This window comes from Trachymyrmex cornetzi, unplaced genomic scaffold (genome assembly GCF_001594075.2).
Source record: "Trachymyrmex cornetzi isolate Tcor2-1 unplaced genomic scaffold, Tcor1.1 scaffold230, whole genome shotgun sequence".
In the NCBI taxonomy this organism is placed as follows: domain Eukaryota; kingdom Metazoa; phylum Arthropoda; class Insecta; order Hymenoptera; family Formicidae; genus Trachymyrmex; species Trachymyrmex cornetzi.
The window spans coordinates 1042187-1062519 of NW_017296957.1; the positions used below are offsets into that span (position 1 = coordinate 1042187).

The 20333-nt window shown below is 32.0% G+C and overlaps 4 protein-coding genes across 6 annotated transcripts; 2 read left to right on the forward strand and 2 right to left on the reverse strand.

Annotated features, from left to right (window-relative positions):
- Positions 1–4786: 4786 nt before the first annotated feature.
- Naprt (nicotinate phosphoribosyltransferase) lies at positions 4787–12852 on the forward strand. 2 transcript variants are annotated; one of them, XM_018507296.1, is made up of 12 exons: positions 4787–4968; positions 5219–5562; positions 6518–6688; positions 6769–6895; positions 7128–7339; positions 8446–8564; positions 8689–8882; positions 9710–9898; positions 11081–11306; positions 11369–11689; positions 11966–12094; positions 12329–12852. In XM_018507296.1, the coding sequence occupies exons 2-12, from the start codon at positions 5349–5351 to the stop codon at positions 12404–12406; spliced, it is 1980 nt and encodes a 659-aa protein (XP_018362798.1). In that variant the 5' UTR covers positions 4787–4968; positions 5219–5348; the 3' UTR covers positions 12407–12852. The 2 variants fall into 2 exon arrangements, with proteins under 2 accessions (XP_018362798.1, XP_018362799.1); XM_018507297.1 differs by lacking the exon at positions 9710–9898 and having other exon boundaries at positions 4788–4968.
- Positions 12853–13321: 469 nt separating this feature from the next.
- Positions 13322–15978, forward strand: LOC108760917 (palmitoyltransferase ZDHHC22). Of its 2 annotated transcripts, none has more exons than XM_018507199.1 (2): positions 13322–13332; positions 14673–15978. In XM_018507199.1, exon 2 carries the CDS (start codon positions 14734–14736, stop codon positions 15598–15600), a length of 867 nt encoding a protein of 288 aa, XP_018362701.1. In that variant the 5' UTR covers positions 13322–13332; positions 14673–14733; the 3' UTR covers positions 15601–15978. The 2 variants fall into 2 exon arrangements, with proteins under 2 accessions (XP_018362701.1, XP_018362700.1); XM_018507198.1 differs by lacking the exon at positions 13322–13332 and adding an exon at positions 14232–14434 and having other exon boundaries at positions 14619–15978.
- Positions 15979–16353: 375 nt separating this feature from the next.
- On the reverse strand, positions 16354–17709 carry LOC108760944 (stromal cell-derived factor 2). Its single transcript, XM_018507250.1, has 4 exons — positions 17500–17709; positions 17007–17202; positions 16704–16928; positions 16354–16620 (listed from the first exon to the last, which is right to left on the reverse strand). Exons 1-4 carry the CDS (start codon positions 17570–17572, stop codon positions 16452–16454), a joined length of 663 nt encoding a protein of 220 aa, XP_018362752.1. The 5' UTR covers positions 17573–17709; the 3' UTR covers positions 16354–16451.
- A 1042-nt stretch (positions 17710–18751) lies between these two features.
- On the reverse strand, positions 18752–19802 carry LOC108760947 (single-pass membrane and coiled-coil domain-containing protein 4 homolog). The gene is made up of 2 exons (XM_018507257.1): positions 19586–19802; positions 18752–19217 (listed from the first exon to the last, which is right to left on the reverse strand). Exon 2 carries the CDS (start codon positions 19206–19208, stop codon positions 19029–19031), a length of 180 nt encoding a protein of 59 aa, XP_018362759.1. The 5' UTR covers positions 19209–19217; positions 19586–19802; the 3' UTR covers positions 18752–19028.
- Positions 19803–20333: the final 531 nt, after the last annotated feature.

Genomic DNA, 20333 nt, shown 5'->3' on the forward strand with positions numbered 1-20333 from the left:
TCAGACGCTCATTTTTGCATAACTTACGAAAAACTTAATTATTGCAAAATTGCAAACAGTGTTATAAAAATTGCTTATACTATCTGATAGAAGATACTTTTTACTTTGTATTTATGTCTTTGAAGTTGTATTTTTACTTTTTGTTTAAGAAATATTGTCTAAAAACAAAGTGGTATGTCGGTATCAGTGACCTTCCTCTATCTTTTTGGTATATATAATTTTATAAGAAACATACAGTCTATTTTATTCTTCATAAATAAATTGTTAATTATCCAACAAGAAATGATCGTCAATTAAACGTCGAATCGACGTCAAATTGATGTTAAAATCATATTTATATTAATTTGATATCAATTCGATGACTCATTTCTCGCTGGATAATATTTATTCTTTAAAAATAAAGTTTTTTAAAAAATTTCTCTGTACGAATACTTTTTGCACTTACTGTATAACATTTAAAATTGTTTTGTTCAATATGTTTTCTAAAATAAACAGTTCAAGGTTAAATGAAACATTTAGGACATAAAAATTGAGAAAATAAAACGTAAAAGAGGTATTTATATACTCCTTTTATGTTTAATTGTCTCAAATTTTCGCCTCTTAGAAACTCCGTTTATATACTTCTGTAAGGGGCTCCGCACAATAAAAGGAACAGGGAACAGAGAACAGAGAATAAGAATTTCAACCTATCAGAAATCATGTGCGGAGTCCCTTACTCGTCCCTATTATGGGTGATTTACACAGGGTAACTTAATACGCTTGAAGCAGCGTCGACAGAATTCGAGTGACGTCATAGCGAATTCGCTACTAAAAACTTTTTCTAAACGCTGGTTTCTTCTTTCGACATTTGCTTTCGACATTTGTCATTAGCTTGTCACTAGTTTGTCGCTAGTTTCTTGCATTGATTTTTGTTCTTCCAGAGCGAATTTTTAAGTCGTCAAGTGACCACTCGACGCCTGCGACTTCAAAATTTTAAACGTTAGCGAATAAAAAACAAGCGTACAGAAGAAGCTTTCAGCGAATTTGCTGACAAATTAAGAAACTTGCTTCAAACGAATGACAACAGCATCGAGAGAATTTGCTGACGAATTATGACATTACTAGACGCTGCTTTAAGTGAATAAAGTTGCCTCGAGTAAATCGCCCATTACATTGATTTTAGGCGTCGTCTACAATATACGGAATAAGAAGTAAGAGTAAGAAATTGACCAATCACAGTCGATTATTCTTCTCATATTCGACTGTGATTGGTCAATTTCTTACTCTTACTTCTTACTCCGTGTATTGTAGACGATGCGTTATACTCCAATTTTTTTTATTTTCGTCAGAGGATGAATGCTAATACGGTTCTGTGATTGGTTTATGGCATCTTAAGACTGTATTTGAAATTAAACAAAGAACCGATTATGAATACTGGTCACAGAATAAGAAAAGTTATTTAGTAATCAATCGTTACATTTTTAATTAATATAACTCAAACAGAATAACAAGTCACGATAATGTCAAAATAATGTTGAAAAACGAATCGTTATTGAATAAAAAACGATCACTTTTGTTAGTTACTTTAAAATCATTTTGATTTCATTTTGATGTTACTAGAGGGGGGGGGGGGAATTACAGCTATCATTTATAAAAAAGGAAAGATTCATTAACAACAATTAATTGACAATAATATTGTTAAGAGGGGTTTCACCTTTGCCGGCCGTAAAATTAGCTCAATTTTATGAATTTTTTAAAGAAAATTTATTATATACAGAACAATATGGCGTTTTGCATGAAATTATGTAATGTCTAAACAGTAAAAAAAATATTTTTTAATTAGACCAATATGCATTTTAATGTCTCCAAATGACGATCGAATTAGGGGTCATCTGCAAAACTCATCTCCATGACGGACGTAATATTGACTCTGCACAAATCATCTGAAATCAAAATTCTTTTTATTTTTATTAATTATATGAGTGTCGCTATGGCAGGAACTAAAATAATGTCAATTGCCTGAAATTTGTCAAAATGGTGGCATTAAAAAAAAAAATTAATTTTTTGTCCTAAAGATTTGTTACTTTTTTGTGAATAACAAATCGAATATTTGTTGTAAAATCACAATTCTAGTTGCTGTGATGCGCAAAAGTATTAGGATCAAGAGGAAAAAAGAATTAAGTCAACATCTTAATCCATTTTTGAGTTATTAGTTCCGTCAGGTCGAAAAATGTGGTTTTGAGAAAAACGCGTTTAAAGTTTTGGTTTGACTTTTTCCACATATAACAAGTTTTCTAGTGCACTTACGATTCTGGAATACCAGGGCCATATAATAATCCTTCCTCGTCTTCATATAACTGGTTTTCCATCAATCTCTCCAATCTCCGAGCTGTTCTGGCTTCTCTTGATGATTCTGACGTGATGATTTACGCTGGTAAGCGCTTAAAAGCCCAGTGCGCCCTTACGTATTTGAGCTCATAACTCCGTTAATATTGCGAATTTAAAAAACCTTTTACAGGGATATTTTACACATATGTAGGAATCAAAATAAATAAAAAAAAATTTCGATTTTTTTGAAGCCTGCAAATGTGAATCCTCTCTTAAAGAATTACAGAAAAGTCTTCTTCCGCACAACACAGCACCTCAGAATATTTATGATAATAATTATTACTATAAATTTTTTTAATATTTATTATTATTTATTTTTTGAAATGTTATATAAATATTTTCGACATATTTTATATAAAATTTTATTCGAAATCAAAACATAAGATTGGGCAACGAGCCAGATATAAATACAAAAGACTAGATTTTTTCAACTATTAAAAAACGGATTAAATTTTATATCAATAACTACAATAATATCAATATTAATAATAGAATCAAAGACAAATTCTTTACAGTTTCTTTTGTTATTTCTGTTTCTGAAAAATTTGCACAAATTGCGAATATGTTTAATTGTAAATTGGCTTACACGGTTCCGAATACATGAAAGAATTTAATAAAGAGAGGGAAAGACCAATTAGAACTGTCAAAAAATCAGAATGTTGCCTATAAAATCTCGTGTTGTGATTGCGATACTAGTTATATTGGTCAGACAAAAAGACAATTATACAAACGAAAGTGCATGAACACATTTCCGATTTCAATAAGAGGAACAAATCTCCATCGGTGATTTCTAACCACTGCATAGAGAAAAGCTACATTTTTTATTGGGATAATGTGGAGATTTTGGATATAGAACCCTCTTATAATAAGAGATTGATATCGGAAATGGTGCACATAAAAAGACAGAAACACGGGATTAACAAACAGAATACGGAATCACTACCTGAATTATACATTCAGACATTATTATTTGTTAAGGTTTATATATTCCGACGTTATTATTTTGTAATTTTTAATTTATTTTCTAACATTGAAAATGACTTGATCGAAATCGAAACGTTTGTATGTAATCTAATATTATAAATAGCTTTTTGTATTTATATCTGGCTCGTTGCTCAACCTTGTATGTTTTGATTTATTCAAATCGAGCTATCGTATTTTTTTAAATTTTTATTTAAAATATTATTAAAATATAGACTAAATATTTTATGTAATATTTAGGATGAATATAAATAAATATTTATAATAACCAGGGTTGGGTAAGTTAATTTTTTCTTTTAACTAAGTTAAGTTAAAGTTAACAACCTTGAAAATTGAACTTAGTTAAGATACAAGTTAACGTATAATGAAATTAATTGAATTAAAAGTTAAGTTAATAAAAAAAGTAATTGAAAAATTAAAAGTTAAATTTCTTTCTATTTTATGATTTCAGAGTCTTAAGTCGATACCAAAATTCTTACAACTAGTAATTAATCTTTCGTATTCGACTATTCGTTCCTACAAAAAACGATAGATATTCTCTGAAAAATGGATTAATGAGCCGTTTATTTTGAAAGTGGCCTAAGTCCATTTTTCAATGTTTTGTTGTTGATCTTTGTAGTAGCGTGTACAACTTGAAGTTAACTGTCATAAACAACATTTTTTTTTTTAAATGGACTTAGGTTACTTTCAAAATAAACGGCTCATATATATATATATAGATTTCAACCTATCGAAAACTAGATACATTAAATTATATGGTTTTTGCTAGATTGAAATCAATATATAACATAAATAATATATACAAACAAAACTTTTAAATAAAATATAGAGTATGTTCTAAATGAAGTATATATTTGAGTCTGAGACTTAACTTCAAAAATTTTAAATAAAAAGTTAATAGTTATCGATAAAATGTAACTAAATAAAGTTAAAAAGTTGAGAGCCTAAAATGTAACTAAGTTAAGTTAAAATTATTTAACTTTTCAATTTTTTAACTTAACTTTTAGCTTTTTAACTTGGCACTACCCCCAACCCTGATAATAACTATTTTTTACTTGGATTCTAATGTCTTATCAAGTACTTTTATAACATTTACAACAATAAATATTTCATATATTTACAATAAATATTTGTTATCTGTGCAATTTAAGACCACGCGAAGATATTTGCAAATTATTTCAAATAAGTCTTATAAATACTTTGTAAATATTTTCTAATTATTATGTGCTATCTGGGTTAATATTGATGGAATAAGCTTATAAGAAACGGTAAGTTGCGCAATCTTGCCTTTCGCGCTGGAAAACCAGAGCAGGGAGATGCGCACGCACACGGATCTCGGAATCCGGATCCGCGATCCACGATGCCCGGATTGCCCGGATTGTCCGGTTGAATTTCGGACAAACGGCTCTGGCAATTAGCGAGATCGGCGCGGGTGTAACAGGCCGTGCCAACGCCGCCGCGCGTCCTTCAAACGTTCCCTATCGATTCTCGTGAGCCGTATATTACATCGCGACTCGCGCGGAGGCATGCTAGTCGACGCTATCACGTCGGTATCATCGCTAGTGCCGGTGCGGATCGCGGATCACCGTCTAATCGGATAGCGAGGAACCTGTGCAAAAAGTAAGGCTCATCTCTTGCAACCGTCGCGCGTCCTCGTTAATCACTCTTTTCTTTTTCGCTCTTCCCGCCGAATAAACTGACCCAGCATTTCTTTTGTTTCGTCGCGGGACAACACGAGGAGGAGGGGAGGAGGGGAGGGGGGGTTCGAAAGGGACTCCATTAATTTTCAGCGAATTAACTTAATTAATCGTATTAATCATATTAATATTATATATATATTTCGCTACAGTTGTACTGTGTTTTTTTACAGACGGGAATGAGTCCACGAAGGTTATTTACGCGACAAGTTTGATATCTAACATAGGATATATATCTAACGAACCTCACGTATACGCGTGTGGGTTGTATGTGTGCGCAATATTATCCATTTCATTTCCGAGATGCAGAAAGTGCAAAAAGTGTGTGCAACTGCAAGCGTGAGCGGATCTGCAGGGGCAGCGCCGACGACGGGGCGAGATCGGGAAAGCGGCGAGTCGTACCTCACGGATCGAGCGCACGCGAGCGGGCCTCCTATTTTCGAAATGTCAACGGACGACGACGGTGGAACATGCTGCAATTCGCGGCAGAACGGCATCGTTCAGCCGCTGCTCACAGGTACGTAACGAGGGAGGGAAGGGGTGTGACGCGCCTCGCGGATTCCGTTTCCATTTCCGACCTCGGCCATCCGCGCGTCGAGCTAACCTCAGTTCCGTCGCTCTCGTCCTCTGTGATTCTCGGGAACGAATTGTCCGCACGAGTGAGAGACTCGATCTGTCGCAGAGAGCGATGCTTGCTTTTCAGGAAATGCGTCCTGGACATCATCTACGCGGGAAATGGAAACGAAAACGCATTTCTCGAACGAGAGCGGCGGAGTCACGGTTTTTCCAACGCGAAGAATTTATACTTTTTTTCTTTTCTACTTGAATGATTGGCAATTTCCTCGACGCAACGACGAGATGGCGAGGAACGAGAAGATCGTACGGGAACAAAGTGCATACGGAATTGTTATGCTAAATTGTACACGACGGCATTCTCGCCGAGCGGAAAGGGTCACTCGTATCACTCGTATAACCACTCACGTGAATACAAGTATAAAAAGCATGATTATGTTTGTAAATATTCTGATGGTGATGTAAGCCACACACAAACATTTCTTGCTGGCATATCTCCCGATATTTACGTTTGTTAGTGTGAACCTGCTTAGAATTGTTTTTTTCCACAAAGCCACTTTCACATGCAAAAAGACACGTGCGTTACCTTCGGTATACACTGCAAAATGCAATCTTGCAGATAAAAAGACGATATGGAGACATGGCAATTTTTCCGTCTGCAAAAAGCACGATATTAACGTAATTGATATTTAATTATAGGATATTAAAGGTACAATTTGGCATAAACTTGATAAACGCGTTTGTTTCTTATGTAACTTTTCCTTTTTTTCCTGATAATATACTGTAAGTTAAATACTATCAGTTTTCCCTAATATTTTTAAGATAAGACTGAATATTTGAATGTTTTTCATATTCTAAGTTTTGTTTCTTATTTATTGAAGGACAATGCTTGTTTTCAGACTTGTATCAAATCACTATGGCTTACGCCTATTGGAAGAGTGGCAAAATGAATGATCACGCTGTATTTGATTTATTCTTCCGCAAGAATCCTTTTCAGGGAGAATTCACGATTTTCGCCGGGCTTGAGGAGTGCATAAAATTCTTGAATAAATTTCATTATTCTCCTAGTGGTACGTATTTGCTGAAGCTACTTACTATGCGCATATATATTTTATGAATTATATTATATATCTTATTTTTGGTATCACAGATATCAAGTACCTGAAGTCGACTATGCCTGCTACAGTAGACCAAAGATTCTTTGATTATCTACAAAGTCTCACTGCAAGAAATGTTACAATATACGCTATAGATGAGGGATCGGTTGTATTTCCAAGGTGAGTTTAGGAAATATCTTTCTCATTCTCTCTCCTGAAAAGTCAGTATTTAGAGATATACTAATTTTAGTATTTTAGAAATATATTGCAACAGAAATATGAATAAAAGTTTTTAATGTATTTATAAATAAATTTAAAATATTTAACAATTTAATTAATGTCTATTGTAATTTTAATTAATTATTTGAATAAGTGTAAATTGCTTAGATGTAATTGTTGATTTTGATTGCAGAGTTCCTTTGATAAGAGTGGAAGGACCATTAATAATGGTACAGCTCTTAGAAACAACTCTGTTAACATTGGTCAACTATGCAAGTCTAATGGCGACCAACGCGGCAAGATATCGCATGGTAGCTGGGAAAAACATAACGTTACTTGAATTTGGTCTTCGAAGAGCACAAGGACCTGATGGAGGATTGAGTGCATCTAAATACAGCTATGTTGGTAAATACTTCACTCTTATATATACTTACCTTATTTAATTAGTGTAACAAAGTCTACGGACTATTATATTATGAATTTAATGAGAAATTACAGACCGCATTTTTTTCATGTTTGAAACAAAATGGTTACTGTAACTATTACATAAAATGAGTTTCAGAATTAGCATTAAATCTAAAATATTCCATTGTATGTGTTAATTACCATTGGCATCAGTTGTTTTTTTTTTGTATTGCATACGTTCATTATGCTAATTACTGTGCATGGTAATTGTACAAAAACTCATTGCTCCGCGTAGATACCTGGCAGTGTCTCGCGCTAAAACGCTTTGCGTTTCCTTAGCGCCGAACCACTACCGTGTCTCTGGATGTCGCAATGGCCTACATTATGAAAGCGCTTATGAGCGTAAAAGTATATGATGTCAAAGTTTTTGTTGCACATAACGTTTGATATTTGCTAATAAAATGTATAAAATCTTTCTACACATAATATATATATCTTGAATAACTTTTATATTTTTATTTATTAACCATATATAAAGTTTGAAATATAAAAACCTTAAATATACCTATATCAGTCCATAATATAATATATAATGAAAACGGAGGTGTCTGGTACCACTCCATCACCCTTACACTATACTTAACAATTTCGCGAAAAGTGAAATCAATACATTGTTCCACTCAGTGCCGGTTGGTACTGCCTAGGTGATGAGTAACAATTTAGGAGGTCAGATAGAGAATATATAGTTTCAACTGGATACATACACACATGCGCGCGCGCAATACATACATGCATATATGTCTCATGTGAAACTGTTGAAACTAATTAGCTATTGTTTTTGAACGTATGTAGAGTGCGGATCAATTAAAATATCTTCAAACAGAGGAATATATTGTTTACAATTTTATTTAAATATGGACTAAAGACAATCAGAAATATTTGTATTGTTTAATAAATGTTTATTAAACAATACAAATATTTCTATAAACATTAACTATAAACGCTAATATATTTTTATAAAATACGCATAAATTTGGATATATGAGACATAAGCAAATTAAAAATTAGAATTTAAATTAAGTTAGAAGTAATTTATTGTGTTACAGGTGGATTTGATGGGACTAGTAATGTCTTGGCTGGAAAGCTGTTCAATATACCTGTATGTGGCACACATGCACATGCATATATTACGTCTTTCACCAGCATCAGCGATCTGCAAGGGAAAGTAGGTACATTCGACACGAATTTTCTTTAAGTTAATTAAATTAACTCTAATAAATGTTAAATTGAAATTCTGCATAATATAATTGGAAGGAAGAAAAAAAGATTGATATCTGTTTCTCTCACAGACATTGGCGCATAAGCAAACGGGTGACATTTTAGATGTATTAGAACTCGCTTGTAAGCATCGCGAGGCTATTGCCGACGATTTGGGAGCTTTAGCTTCGCAGGCATCTGATGGAGAATTAGCGGCTTTGATTAGTTATGCCGTCGCTTTCCCGGAAAGATTCACTGCTCTTGTGGACACGTACGATGTTAAGAGGTACGTAATTATGTCTCTTGTTTATTTAATGTTTTTAAGTAGAAAGCTCAATATTTGTTTTTTAAATTGGCGTTTTGCAAACTTTGGTTAATTTTCTTTCGATGCGCACTCAAGTCAATTTTACATCAAAGCATGGACTTGCATAAACTTTGTTGTTTATATTTATTTCTTTTATGTTACTAGTATACTACATGTCTCGTATATTTTACAAATAGCTTTATTATGCTTTTCATTATTTTATATATATGTATGTGTATATTTTTATAATTTTATGTAGTATATATAAATATTTATGTTGTACATGTAATATTTAAATTAACAAAAAGTGAATATATTTTAGAAATAAATCTCTAAAATTGATTATTTAAAAATGATTTAAAATATTGTAGGCACATATTTTGAGACATTACGTATACCTGCGCACGTCAATTGCTGTCAATTGCTGTCAATGCATGTCAATGCATGTATTAGCTTTTTTTTATGTATGCAGTAGAGGGTGTTTGTGACACACATACATAATTAAAATTTTCTAATTGCATAGATGTAGTGTATACTGTATATAATTTTTAATATATAATCTTAATTATAATTTCAATAATCAAGTGTTATAATTTTTACTGTGAAGTTTCTTTTTTTTATCTCGTATATACTCATCTACCTACAGAAATAGAAAGTAATTAGCGTAATTAAATTCATATTTAAATGAGACAGAAGTATATTCTTAATTCGATGTCATTAGCGATTCTATAATTTAGTTTTATCAGCGCGTCGCGAACAGGCACGACGACATGCGTATACACACTGACCTAACAGGAGTGTGTTTGTAGCATTGAGACATCGGCCAAGGGGCAGGCACAAGTGGCCAGCCTAAATGTAAAGAATAAACTTCTAACTAATGGGTCCAATACACACGCCCAAAACTGTGTGAGAAACAACCCATTTAAATCAGAACCAACTTCGCAACTTCACAAGAATGGCTTTTTAAGACGAGGCGAATTGGGTGAACTCTATATGAGGTACGATATCGTTCTGTTTGCCTGTTTTGCGGAATGCGATTCTTTTTCTTCCCCCTTTTTCTCGTCAAATCTATGCTTTGCAAATCATATTTTAATTTTTTTGCGCCATCAAAGCCTATCCCTTCATAAGTAATATTATAATAGTTGAGATCGCATTTAATGGGATACATAGAAAGTTATTTTGATATATTTCTAGAACTCGGCAATTTTAAGCTTCTTTGAATTTTAGTAGCTGATAATATATTAATTTAATTTACTCCTCTACCTTTCACTTAGAAAAGATTGCAAATATTCTGTAAAACGGGCAAATTGCAAATTATCATATCATGCTACTCCTATGACGTGCCAATTAGAGATAAAATAACCAAAATCTTATTTTTCATTAGAATTTAGTTGTTAGCTACTATATATTTGTGATCTTATATAGTGCCCCTCCCAATTCTGCCCCTTAATTTTTTCGAAAATTGACATGGGCACATTTTATATGTTACATAAATATTTTATGTATTTTGTTATTTAAATATGCAATTTCGTTGCAAATTTTTGTCACAAGTTTAATATATAAAACTGCTACACTATTAAAATATTATACAAAGAGAAATATATTGTAAAAAAAGTGAAAAAATATATTTGTAAATAAAATGTTACGTTTATCTATCATATGTTTATATCATCGATATACCAATTGGCTATATATTTGTATATTCGTTAGAATATCATATACGTTTTTTATTGGAAACGTAAATTAACGACAATACAATAATTGGTTGAAATACTTGTTACTCTCTTATGTTACTCTATACTAATTAACAGTGAATGCGCAAGTTTATGTAGTTGTAGTTATTTTATTGTGTGCTTAATCTTTTGTGAGCAATGTTTCTTAATTCTAAACTTGGCAAACTAAAGAAGTAAATTTGATGTTGCAAAAAGTATAGAAGTAATGTGACAAAAATTCATTATTTAATTTAAATTGAGAAACGGAAATACAAAAAAGAATTTATTTTCACACAGAATACATTGCCAAGTTTAGGCTTTATTTTATACAATTTTTACTAAATTATAATAGCATAAAAAGTGTGTGACTAGATTGCTTCTCAATTAATTCATTTAGTTGTAATTGATAGATAAGCTAAAGTAGTGTTAGTTACTTAGATATCTCATAGATATATATTTTACAAATAGGAGCGGTTTGTTAAACTTCTGCGCGGTAGCGTTAGCTTTGAACGACTTGGGATACAGAGCTGTCGGTATCAGGATTGACAGTGGTGATTTAGCGTATCTTAGTAATGTGGCGAGAGATATTTTCGAGAAAATCGCCATCAAGTACGACATACCATGGTTTGCAAAATTGATGATTTGCGCGTCCAACGATATCAACGAGGAGACTATAATAAGTTTGAACGAGCAGGTAAAAATTTACAAATCGCGAATGTAAAAAATGTATAATTAAAAAAAATGAATATTTTCCAGAGCCACAAAATTGATTGTTTTGGGATTGGAACGCATCTCGTAACATGCCAAAGACAACCGGCTCTGGGATGTGTTTACAAAATGGTAGAAATTAATAATGAGCCGAGAATCAAGCTGAGTCAAGAAGTTGGAAAGGTCACAATACCAGGCAGAAAAGATGCTTATAGACTGTACGGGTCGGATGGCTATGCATTGATAGATCTTTTGCAGATAACAACGGAAGATCCACCGCAAGTAATGCAGAAGGTTCTCTGTAGACATCCGTTTCAGCAAACAAAAAGGGCTAATGTTACACCATCCCGAGTGGAGTCTCTGCACAAGGTAGATATCATCTAATTAAAATAATAAGTTTTCAATATAATTATAACAAGTTTTTGGCTATTAGGAATTAGCGCTATACTATGTGCGCGATAAATTTCAATATTAAATTGTATCTCTCGTATTTAATTAATAATTCGTATACATGTTTTGGCTAACTGCGCTTTTTTATATATAAACTATTTATCAGTTATTTTATAACCAGCTTTACATATTATTGATATTATTGACGTTAATAATATTTATGATTTATAATTAATAAGTAAAAATATCTTACAGATATACTGGAAAGATGGCAAATTGTATCAACCATTACCTACTTTGCAAGAGGTTCGCAATAGAGTGCAAGAATCTCTCAATACATTGCGTAACGATCATAAAAGAAACTTGAATCCAACACCATATAAGGTAAAATTTTAGTACTTTGAGAGTTACTAAGGATTGATATAATCATATATAGATTTCTCGACTTGAAATTGTTTGGAGTAATAAATTTTACAGTTTTTTTAAAATGCTTAATATTTGGAAATTTTTAGTTCAGATATTTTTAAAGTAGATAGCTGCATTGTTCATTGAAAATCTCGAAAATATATAATACGATAGATTATATAAATATGTTTTTTTTTTTAATGTCTGTTACAGGTAGCTGTCAGTGATACTTTATATAGATTTATAGACGAATTGTGGTCTCAAAATGCGCCGATTGGAGAATTACGGTGAAGCATACTACTCTTATACAAGAGTATCGTTAAACTAGTCTCTAGCAATTATAAATACAGAGTAATAACAGAATCAGGAATCACAAAATTGCTAAGAAAATACATAATAAGTCTTCTTTTCTCCAAAAACAATGTAAGAGTAACATACCGTTGTAATCGAGCATACATGTATGCATCATAAACGTGATTATATCGTGGAATGTAATCACAAGAGAGAAAGAGCGAGGATCCTAAAGATCATATTTTTTACATTTTCCATTGTTGAAAATATCGAATTATATTATCATCATCGCAACAGTATATTTTGGTAAATCTTGCGCAAATCGTATTATAATATATTTGTATAGTTTTACACGATTTATATAGAGCGAGATGTTCCGTTACAGAAGTCTATTTACGAGCAGTAGCTTCGTGACGCACACACATACACGTATTCTTATTCCTATTAAAAAAAAGTACAAAATAGTGTACAAAAAAAGTACAGTATGTGTGTGATTTTAGACATGCACAACTCAAATTTCCGAGTAATGATTAACTCCATAGAAGATAAACTCTTTAGATTAATGTAGAGTATATATGTGTATACACGGTTGAAAATACTTCAAAGAATGGCAATATATGGTAGCATAAGCGTTTCACTAAATTTTTATTATTTTGATCATGTTATTGTTGTGTTGCTGGTCTCTCTTCTTTTTCTTCTTTTTTGTTATGCTTTCTTTTTTCACTCCTTTTTTAGAAGATTTGTTCTATTATATATATTTATAAATTCCAATTGTATTATTATTAGGTATTTATATAATTGCTGAAGACTGCTTTAATAATATTCTCGTATAAGAGTGATACATTCGATATATTTACCGTTGTTATTTACACAAATGTACAAAGATAGGCATACTAATTAATATAGATATTTATAATTTTACATATGTGTACAATATGTATAAAAGTCTGTATTGATGTATACATATTAAGAGAAGAAAAGAGAGAGAAAGATAAAAGAGAATATGTATTAGAGTTCAAATTAATATTTGACGAAGAGCTAAACTCAAAGATAAATTTTGTTTATTATCTACACGTTTTAATTAATTTACAGTATACCGATACATATATAAAATGAGGTCTTTGATTGATTTTATCCAAATACTTATTCAGAAAAAAGCATATTATATATCATTCTTCGAATAATTTTTAACACTTACACTTAAGATTAATTTACAATTGCTTATGTTTTTACTTTGTTTTTAATCATGATTGATCACATATTTTCAACATAGATCTGTTATTGTTTTGTAACGCTGGATTATAACGTATATAAGCATAATTGTGTAAAATATACCCGTGTTTTTTTTATAGTGAGAATAAATAGCATATAGCTGTTATATATCTGTTTGATTGTAATTAAATCCTCATCAATCATCCATTCTGCTCTCTCCGAAATATTTTCCAAAGAGCCTAATTTTTTAATTTAAATAATATATTAATATAGATATTTTTTTATTATTTAGAAGTGAGAGATCTTTCTGGCATAATTAGTTTAGTGTTGCCAATTTAGTAAAATTTCTATCAGATTTGGAGGTTTTCTTTTTGGAGATACAAAAGTTTAGAAGAATTTCCAAGTGACTTTAGAAAGGAAAATACAAAAAAGAAAGCCTAAATTACAACTAAATATTGAGAAAATCGCAATATAAGGAATACCTATTAAACAGACTTGGTAATGTGATTATCTGTTATACGAATATGCACCGATATGCTTATATTATTAATGTCTATCAACAATGTGATTTTTAATTACATATGTATCACATGGTATACATAGATGATAGACGTACAATACACGTTGAAATGCACTAGTGGAAAGATCTGTTATTGCTGTGAAAAATACGAACATTTTTGAGGAAATTATGCTATATAACTGCCTGTTGGTCATTATAAAGAATCGTGTTTATCTCGAAGATAGCTACGACCTGTTGAATTAAATAAAACCGAATTCAATGAAACGTATGGGAATAAATTTGAGGTTATGATTGAGGTCAGTGAACGATTCTATATGACGAAAATTAATAACACATTATTTGTTGATGATTTTTAACAATGTGAAGTTGTGTATCTTTATATTAAAGAAGAATATGTATTTCTTCTCAGCATAAAATCAAAATAAAAACGAATCATATCGTAAACTTACTTTTTATCTGGTGAACTTATTACCTTTTCAGAAATATAAATACCAGAATAAATTGTATAAAATGAAGAGATTCATGCTCGAATAGGTGTCTGAAAATTGGTTTTATACATATATATAGATGTAAAGAGACTATTTATCGATGAGGTATGCCTCGGCCCCAGTATATAAAAACTTGCCTGAAAATTATTAAACAGTTATGTCCGTTAGTGACGTTAATGTCCACTGTATTTGTCATTGCAATTACAATTTACATCAATGAGAAAGTCTCGCCAGTCTTCGTCTTTCTCTGCATGCAAGTATATCTCAACTGGTATTCGGTGTACAGCATCAGCTGTAAGTCGAATCCGATGAAGGTCAAGGAGATACAGAATAATTTGTGCAGCGTGATCACTCAACAGCGTAAGGTCGAACAGACCAACAGTATGCAATTGCCGACTCATAACACGACCTACAAGTTTTGGCACTGCGAGAAGTGTCAAAGTTACATGTGTAAACCAACACAGCACTGCACATTCTGTAAGAAGTGCTTTCACTTCAAGGATCATCATTGTTTCTTCCTGGGTGCCTGCATACTTCGCCAGAACATGGGCAACTTTATCCTATTTTGTTTCTACACCTCGCTAACATGCTTGTACTCCCTGTGTGTGCTGGGTCCATACATGTACGAGAACATTAATCATATAGTGAAGAGCGACGCGGATTACTTCAATATATTCCTGAACTTTGGTTTTCCTATTGCCTTGGCGAGACTGCTGCGTTCTAGAGATAGTTCAAGCATATTTTTAGTCACGATATTTGATACGCTGATGTCGATCTTGTGTATCTGTTTGGTATTCGGTATATGGAAGTTGCACAGTTGTTTAACCGGCAAACAACGTTATGTTAATGTAACAGGAAGACAAAATCTGAAGGAGATCTTTGGAAGTTACGGTCTATCGAATATTATCTTTCCATACAACGGTCTCGTAGGCACGCGAGATATCAATGGCAAGTACGAATTAAAGGAAGTATGAGACTAGTAAAATAAACAATGAACTAATTAAATCTAACACACATATTTCTTTATTATGTACTTACGTAGCAATAAATATAGTCATATGTACAATATACTTATGCATTCATACATGACAGAGAACACAGATATGAGCGTATTTTATAATTATCGAATATTCTAGGATATTAATGAAATCTATAGATAGATATCTTTCCTTAACGGTTTTTGCATACCACTTTTCATACGTAAGTAGCGGAAGTATTCTTGTAATGCGTAAATTCAGATCGTGTAATAAATAATTCGCGTATTTTCCTTATATAATTAATTCAGAAATTAATGTTTGTTGAGGCTAAGTTAATATGTGTAAATAGATATTCTATATAAAACATATTGTTTGTATTTATTTTGTTTCCGTAATAATTATTTTCGAATATATGTTTTATATTCGGTTCGATTTGCTTTAAATGTATGCTCAAGTGATATTACAGTTATCTTTCTGAATTATTTGGTATACTATGTGATTTTAATTTATTTAATTACTTATTTAATTCATATGATTACTACAAATATAAATATTTTAAATACAATGATAGTGTAAAATGTAATAGTATAACTGAAGATATTACATTAAATTTCAAACCAAATTGTATTCACAAACTTTAAGCAACTGATTCTGTAATTTTTTTCTTAATCCTGAAAATCTTGAAAGCGCAGTTTTATAACAAACATATTGAGCTTAAGAAATTAACGTTACTTAATGACATTTGTTTTGATAATGATGCACTTTCCCCAAATTTATTCACGCATTCTTTGCAACGCATATATACATATTCTTGCAGATTAAATTAAATTACTGTTATAAAAATTGTCTTATAATTCTGTATGTAGATAATGCTGTGCTTTGAAATCATTAGGATGAATAAACAATCCTTCCATCACAGACCATTGTGTATGAGGACTGCTTGAAGAATATTCGCCTACTACCTCAATTTGGCCACTAATTGGAGTACCATAAGTTCTGCCACTGACAGCCAAGTACCTAAATCACACAATATCATTTAAATACCTAAACGGTACTATCTTTTATTTATACTGAAAATCCATAGAGAAGAGTATATTTACTTTTCAGTATCAATGTGCTTCAACATAATTGTATCATCTCTTTCCCAAAAATCAGTGTGACATATTAACATCCAATTATCGCCAGAATCACCTTCTCCCTTCTGATCCCCATAAGCGGAGACCTCCTGTTTTCCAGTCAGGGGTGAGCTAACAAGATGCGAATGAAGATTCTTTTTTGTCACGACGTGCTCCAATCTGATAATATCTCCGCATTTAATTGGCCTCCTATTGAAAAGATCACAATATGTCTATGCACAGGTAAAAATTACAGTAATCAATACATGAATATAAATCATAGCTCACCCTCGCAAACACTGTTTTCCTGATTCAGCTTTGACAAGCCAATAGGAATTACCATCTTCTTTGGCATTGGTACCTGTTACAGATTGTTGTCCACTGCCACTACCATACTTTACTTCATGGGAGTGTAACCTTACATTATAATCTACATTCATTAACTTTAGTACAGAGCCGCATGTTACATGTTGAGTCCCTTTAGCTGTAAAATTTATGTATCAAATTGAGATATACACAGACAAAGATTACATACACAATGTTCCATTCATATTAAGATACTGAGGTATGCCAATTATACTATAAAAACGTTTATATGCAATTGAAAGTGTCCCTGTCGTTAACTATAATGTGAATATGATCAATTAACATAAATAAAATCAAGCAAGAAATATACATATTGATATGATACGAAATGACACTTTCAGTGATGGAAATAACATAACCTATTGATCTACATTTATAAGCAATCGTATTTCTATGAAATAAATGCAAAGAATACCTTGAATATAATTTATGTGAAACAAGACTATTATGAAGCTTGAAAAGAGTAGAGGCACCGTGTAATCCATCATGGATCAGTGCTCTCGGCAGTAATTAACAATAAAATCGAGCAAGAAACCGTCACCGGCGATAATACATAGAGGCGTGAATACGTGTTGCCTCCCTATTGGTTATCATCCACGTGTCCGCGACGTCTGCGTCCCGAGTCCAGATACCAGCGCGATACTCGTCTTTCTGCTTTGTTTACCCAAGTTCGAAACAACATAAATTATTTTAATGATTCAAATTTAAGTAAAAGGGCCTCGCAGGGTGTTAATTGCTAAAAATATCGAGAATCTTTCAACAATGTTTTCTAAATTCCTCTTTCATATTTTTGATATTATAATTGATATTTATATTATAAATTTATACATTAAAATGAGATTTTGTAAAGTTTAAATAAAATATAAATCTTTTTTGATCTTTTTAAAATGATTTACAATATTTTTGGGCTAAATAATGGAAGATTTTTGTATTATATTTAATAGTGACATTAATTGTATTTTTAATTCGAATTAAATAAAATATTTAAAATGTAATTAATTTCATAATCAAGGAACCCAGGTAGCAAGCTACGTCTTTTTGACGTCAAATGACGTCATTTTGACGTCAGCTTGCTACCAGGGAAGGATGTTACAAAAAGACCTGTTTTTGTTGTACTCGCAAAAAGTAAAATCAATATCAATTTTTATACGTTTTGAGAGGAATCCGCAATGGTACTTATAGTTATAATTACGTATGATGGGAATACATATTAAATTAAGTTTAAAGTCGAGAAAACACTTGGCAAGAAGGCAAGAAGAGACAACACACATAACACTATTTATGTATAACAAATATATTTTTATATCGCATTGGACCCATATTTATTATTTGAATGTTTTACATGCTAACATCTTTCAATTTGATTTAATTAATTAATAAAATTTGTTTTACAGATATGGACTTTTCGCATGTGACATTCAATACAGTAAAAAAATAAACGTCAGAATATTACATGAACAAAATTCTGTATTTATATAGTTTTACGATATCTCGAGAACACATTAAATAGAAGCACGAAAAGAATCGAGGAAGACTCAAATTAAGGTAAATTTATGTACACTATTCGATGTATAAACAAATTTGATCGTTTATTAGAAAGACAATATAATTAACGAACTTCTCTCATGCAGTAATGTTTTTGTAAAAAACATTGACTCCTCTAAGTTTTATATCTGATAAGTTATCTTAATATATTAGATAATTCTTGACTTGAAAAATATTTTCTTATCAAATTAAACAATACAGACATTTGCAAAAACGGCATCTTGTTTCTAGTATATGATTTAGGTATGAAATGTTTCTGGGGAGAACAGTGTGGAATGTGCCTCCATTTAGAAAAACTTTCATATAAATCATGAGAATACAACACGGAATTGTCTATGCATTGTCAAGATACAGCACAATCATCTCATCTGAATAAATGGATGACAAGTGGCATAGTAATTAGTACTCCATGAGTTTTGGACGGGTTTTAACATAGATATATGCTGCTATTATCACAAATATCGCAGCTATGGTAGGCAACACAACCGTGAACACTCTCTGCTTGTTCTCAAGAAACTCCTTTTTCCGCTCTTTCTTCTGTTTATTCGTCTCTTTCGTTTTCCCCTTTAATTGCCGCATATTTTACAGCTGCAAATTAACACAACTATATTAAGACAAGCATTCATTCGTCTACTCGATTGTATTAAGACAAGTGTTCATCTGTTTTTCAAGTAAAAAATATCCAATGATATATTGAAAAGGTATGTATAAATCTCCGAATAGCGTTAAATTGCTGAAGAGAGTGACAATTAAATTTTTTAAAAGGTCATAGCGATTTGAATATTTCTTATATTCTGACAGAAACATTAGCACGTTTTAATCGACGCGATACAATCGCAGAGTGTAATCGTATTCGTCATGCATGTTTCAAAGCATTCGTCGATTCAAGAATTTTTGTTTTTTCACGCGAACCTTCTAGAACTGTCTCAATTTAAAATCGCCAAGATCGCCACTACCTTTGAAGATGCACGAGGCGACTGAACGTGAAAAAGGAGCACGGGGAGATAAATCCACGCTCGTCAGTTTCTGATGCAAATCAGATTTGCGTACATGACACGTTGCAAAACGTTGAAAAATGCACCGGTTCTGCTGTCACTGTCGCAGATATGCACAGGTGATTGTGCCAAGTGCGTTCCTAAATTTACCGCGGCGAGGTCATGGCGGTCATGCTAGTAGAATAGACGTGGCGCCGGAGTTTTTTTTTTTTAAATTACACAGCATATATTTATAACACAATTCGCTGGTACATGTATGATGACATGTTGACAAAACGCAGAATGGCAACAGATGAAGAAAAAATAGCGCCACATTTAATAATATATACTGTCAAAAATACGATCTAAAGAAATCCCAATTACATTTTAGCTGCTTTCCATTTACACCGATTCTCAGATAATTCTCACTTGTGACGTCAGTTGAATGCGCGTTCCTTTTGCATTCTGACAAGTGAGATTCAATTGAGTTTTTACCCATAATCTGCACAAGATCGAGACTGATCGAGACCGTGGCCCATATTCAGAACGCGCTTACAACGATGTTAGCACGCTACATACCATACTTTACGTCACGCATATTATAGAATTTCAGAGATAAAAGTGCGCTTTTATCGATAAAAGCGCGTTCTGAAGACGGGCCCGTGTGTTTTAAGGCCCGTCTACAATACACGGAGTAAGAAGTAAGAGTAAGAAATTGACCAATCACAGT